Source organism: Populus euphratica, unplaced genomic scaffold (genome assembly GCF_000495115.2).
Source record: "Populus euphratica unplaced genomic scaffold, PopEup_1.0 scaffold3609.1, whole genome shotgun sequence".
In the NCBI taxonomy this organism is placed as follows: domain Eukaryota; kingdom Viridiplantae; phylum Streptophyta; class Magnoliopsida; order Malpighiales; family Salicaceae; genus Populus; species Populus euphratica.
In genome coordinates this window covers 2,664-7,455 of record NW_011503427.1, presented here as the reverse complement: position 1 = coordinate 7,455, position 4,792 = coordinate 2,664, and the positions used below count along the sequence as shown (strand labels likewise).

At 35.5% G+C, this 4,792-nt stretch overlaps 1 protein-coding gene across 1 annotated transcript; it reads right to left on the bottom strand.

The window, feature by feature from the left end:
* Positions 1-257: 257 nt before the first annotated feature.
* On the bottom strand, positions 258-4,435 carry LOC105119814 (proteasome subunit alpha type-3-like). The gene is made up of 10 exons (XM_011018004.1): positions 4,247-4,435; positions 4,070-4,109; positions 3,895-3,978; positions 3,072-3,145; positions 2,347-2,433; positions 2,160-2,244; positions 2,003-2,049; positions 1,618-1,683; positions 1,079-1,169; positions 258-543 (listed from the first exon to the last, which is right to left on the bottom strand). The coding sequence occupies exons 1-10, from the start codon at positions 4,348-4,350 to the stop codon at positions 472-474; spliced, it is 750 nt and encodes a 249-aa protein (XP_011016306.1). The 5' UTR covers positions 4,351-4,435; the 3' UTR covers positions 258-471.
* Between the last annotated feature and the right edge of the window lie 357 nt (positions 4,436-4,792).

The window sequence follows — 4,792 nt, the reverse complement described above, 5'->3', positions numbered from 1 at the left end:
AAGTTTCAGAGCGCTTTTAGTTTGGATAAATTAACTATTTATTATCCTTCCCCATTTTTGTTGATCAAACATCTAGATGGATGATAAGCTAACCGTTTCTCCTCTCCTTCCACTTTTCACAATCCATCCTTTCTCTGACAAACACACCCTTAGATGAGACTTTCCCTCTAACAAACAGAAATCAAAACTTATTTTCAATGTTTTCCCCTCATTTGTTAAAAGAAGTGAGCTCACAAGAAAAAGAAAGGATAATGACAAAAAAAATGACTCCAAACTTTGGACATGAGCAGAGTTTATGAGGGACCAAATTGGTTTTAAGAAAATACCAATTAAATGCATGACAAGAATTCGGAATAAGCTCCTGGATGATATTGTGGCCATTCACAAAAAAGATTTTGAATGTAACAATGAGAACCCAATCAAAATAAAATCATCTTATGGATCGTGCCTGGCCTAGCTGAATTAAGCTTTTTAATCAGCATCCATTTCTTCAAGTGCAATCCTAGCTGCAGCCTTGGCTTCCTCTAAGAGTTCATCAGGAACCTGAAGCCCACAGTAAGAACATTTAACACACGATTCATAGTAAGAACATTTAACACTCGACTCATAGTGTATAAGAAAACAACATCAAGAAAGAATTACTATATGAACTGGTTATTGGACAAGATGGTCATCATATAGTTACATCATCTTTCATTCCATAATAACAATGCCCCACTTCTCCTTGATGCTGAATTAGTTAAGAACAGCAAGAGAAGTCTGGCTTTCACATAAAAATTGCAATGTAGCTTCTAATAATGAAATAAAAAAACAGGGCTAGTTTCCTTCTACACTACAGCAGACACACAGGAGCACACAAATTCCAAGTGGAAACTAGGACTAGTGAACACTAGCTTCCTTTTCTTCAATTACAGAAACTAATGTCTCCAAAAATGCCAGGCTGCAAATAACTCTGCCAGTCATGCATTGTAAGTGAAGATTTTATTAAAATAAGAAGTGAAATTCCACATTTTCATGTTTCTGCTCCAGGATATGATCAATGCATGTGATTATCAAATTGAGAATGAACCAGAATTACCTTTTGATGCTGTCTCTTTGACTCGTCGCAAACCCAACTCATTTCAAGTTCAAAGGCCTTGTCCTTTGCTTCATCATGTAACTTGTAAATGCTGATCAAGGGAGAAAGAAGATATCAATACAAAGAATGCACCGCACCCACATGGAGAGGGGGGGGGTTCTTCCTCTATTTTATGAATCAATTCTCTGGTTTCTATTGATATGACAGTTACAAATGCAGATAATGTCCAATAAGAAGGGTTCTTTTCATCAAAATTTGTCTAAATCACTTAAAGTGGTGATTAAGCTCAGATGTTGAAAGCTATATGAATGCTATTACATCATCTAAAATTTACCAAAGGCATCAACAAGGATTTAAAAGGGAAGGAAGGAGAAAGGAGGAGCCAAGGGTTGCCAAACATTGTTGAACCAATAGAATCCTTGCCAAAAGATCCAGATTCGAAAGAAAACAGAGAAAAATATATTGAATGCAATGATAATTGACAAAAATACATACGTGCAAGAAAGAAGAGAATGAGAATAAGAAATTGGAGCGCTCACATTTTGGCTACTTCAAGGACACCTTCTCGGCATGTCATTTCAGACAGCTTCAACTTTTCAATTTCTCTGTCCACGGCATCAATTCAATCATTTTAAAAGGAAAAAAGAATAAAAACTAAACATTAGCTAAACGATAACATAAATTGCAGAAATGCAACAACCAATTTAATTTGAAACGAGGCTAACAAAATTGAACCTTTTGTAAAGATCATTTCCTACAATAAAAATGGTTCCTTTATCAATTGATAAATTGGCTTCAGATGAGAGTACATTATATTCAAAGAGCTGAACAAATAAATGAACATCACCTTCTAAATTTCAATCATGTCACAAATCCTTATTATAAAATCATACACTCACCAAACAAAAAACAAATATTACTTACGTTTTAGCAGCCTGCTTCCCTTTCCCTATAGCAGCGCCAAAATACCTCTACATCAAATCAAACAACACAGCACTAGATAAAAAACACACCAAGAAACAAAATTGAAAGGGAGAAACATTGCAAAGGAAACAGGCAAAACGAGAACAAATCAACTCACATAGGAGATGCCAGATGGTTCAACCATGTATAATTGTGGTCCATCTCTGTCATAACCACCGAGAATCACCCCACAACCAAATGGCCTGCAGCATAACAACTTTTATGTAGTTTTTTCTTAAGGCTAAATGGTGGAAAGAACAGATTTAGAAGACATTTCAACAAAAAATAAAAGGAATTTTACTTACCTGAGCCACCAATACAGAGTGCACAAATGCACATAACTAGCAACACGTTCAGCGAGCTCCTTGACAGGAATGGCTTCACCATAAACACTACAAAATCATAATGACACTCAGAATTAGCAAACTTAAGGTCTAAGAGATCCACAAGGCAAATTGAATCATGATACAGCGCCTCATCTCCAATCTTGAACAAAGATGATATCTGAGCAAACAACTGGCAAGAATGGGGATCTTGGGGTGATTGATGACCAAGCATGTAGCAGCGGCTTTTAATAGAAATCTTGTCATACTGAACAGATAGCAAAGGCCTTAGACAAACAAGTGCTGTCCAAGCACCAACTTTACAATATGTGGTGTCTTGAATCTTGATCCCATACAACTCAAATTAGTTTAACGTAGCAGGCTGAGCTATCATCAAGTTTAGGGCTCACTAACACATGCTGCATAGCAGGGCATAAATGACACATACTACTGTCCCCAGTCCTGGTAGTTGATCATGGGAAGTTATATGAATTGCATGCTAATTTTCAGTGACTGGGTCACAACTGAGCCCAAAGCACTCAAAATAAAAATAAAATAAAAATGCTTTCAGTCCTCCAACATCCACTACCAAAAGCCAATTGATTAGGATTTGTAACAATCTATTGGCTTCTATTTAATACTCAAGCAGGCTTCAGAGTAAAAATAACACTTCAACTACAACTACAAGGCATTGTTCAAAAACAAACCTCTGATAATTGGATGCCTCACTTTTGGCACGTGCGACGATTTGTCTCCCACCAGCCGCTAAACCAGCAACAGCCTGACATTTGAAATATGAAAGACAGACAGTTAATGTTTGCTTGCATACAGTTGCACAAACAATAAAATATTCTTCATCAAAGTGTTTGATTTTAAGACCAGAACAGTAAACCTTTCCTTATACCTCCTACAGCACATCTTCCTTTGAAATAACTAGAAAGGAACTACTCCCACTCTCTTCTCGTTAAGGAATGCATGAATACATGCTATATGTTCTTCCACTTAAGTTTGACCTAGCCTCTGCGATAGAGTTTTATTGGAGAAGCCAAAACCCCAGCATCACACCAAACAAACTCTTAACTCATAGACTAAGTTAAACCTTCTGCAAAACAATAATCATTTGCTTTGACCATGTCTCGTGAAAACCCATCTCCAATCCATTCAAATTAAAACTTGTTTCTTCTTTAATTTCAAGGATGAACCATTACAGCATCAGAATCGAAGCCTACTGACCCTAAACAAAACCCAATTTTATCAGGTATGCTAAAAGCAAACTACACGTATAAACTGACATTTTAGCTACATAAATCAACATTAAATCCCATTAGAAATCAAAAACACTGATGTCATGTATATTATCCTCGACCACAAATTTGCATTAATTTTCAATATAAATCTTCATCCAAAACAATAAAAAACAACATATTGAGCTCTAATTAGCTACAAACACTGTAATGAAAAAAAATCCCATCTTTTTTTCTTAAATTTCTGCAACTTTTTACACAAACATAAAAAATGACAAAGCAGTACCATGCCGGAATGACGATGAACGGAGTGAATTCTCCTATTGGAACCGGGTAACATCATCTTCGACGCTATTAGCTTCTCCACACCCTAAAATTAAACGATTTTATAATTATAATTACAATTACAATGAATGCAAGTAGAAAATTCCATTTTTCTAAAGAAAGAGATAAATTTATACCATAACAATCCCATCTTTGCACTTGATGCCAATAACAGTACTGCAAAAAAAAAAATAGTATGAACAAAATAAAAGAAAAAACACTAAATACTGTAATGCTAGTAAGACAACACAAAGCAAGAACATTGGTCTAGAAATTCAAAAGTATCAAGAAATTTTAGAGTAAAAAAAAATGACCCGCTGTTATCGACGGCTTTAGCAGCGTATTCGATCTGAAAAACACGGCCATCCGGTGAGAAAGTAGTGACGGATAGATCGTAGCCTGTTCCTATGCTGCTCATCGCTCAAGCTTTCCTTTTAGGTAATTTTCTTTAACTTCTATCTATCTAGTGGTTTTAACAAGAAAGGTTTTCTTCGATCTCAAGACAACACAGATCAGACACGACTGCCTCAGTGTTGTTCTTCAAGAACGGTGGGTTTTGGGTTTGGGTTTGGTTTATGGGCTGGGTCTTGTTGCCCAATAGAGTTGTGGACAGCCCACGGTTTTTATTCTTAACAAAGTTATGACACTTGGTCCGGCTTGGTAGATGGACCTGGAGCTGGAATCAGACGGATTGAAGAAAAAAAAAAATTAATATAACTTAGTTGCCGTAACAAGCGTAAATTAAAAACCTAGTTACAATTTATTAATTTTTTTATTAAAATAATATTATTTTAATTTAAAAAAATTAACCTAAATAGTTAATAACTCTATTAAAATTCAATAATCCATTCAAAACTTAA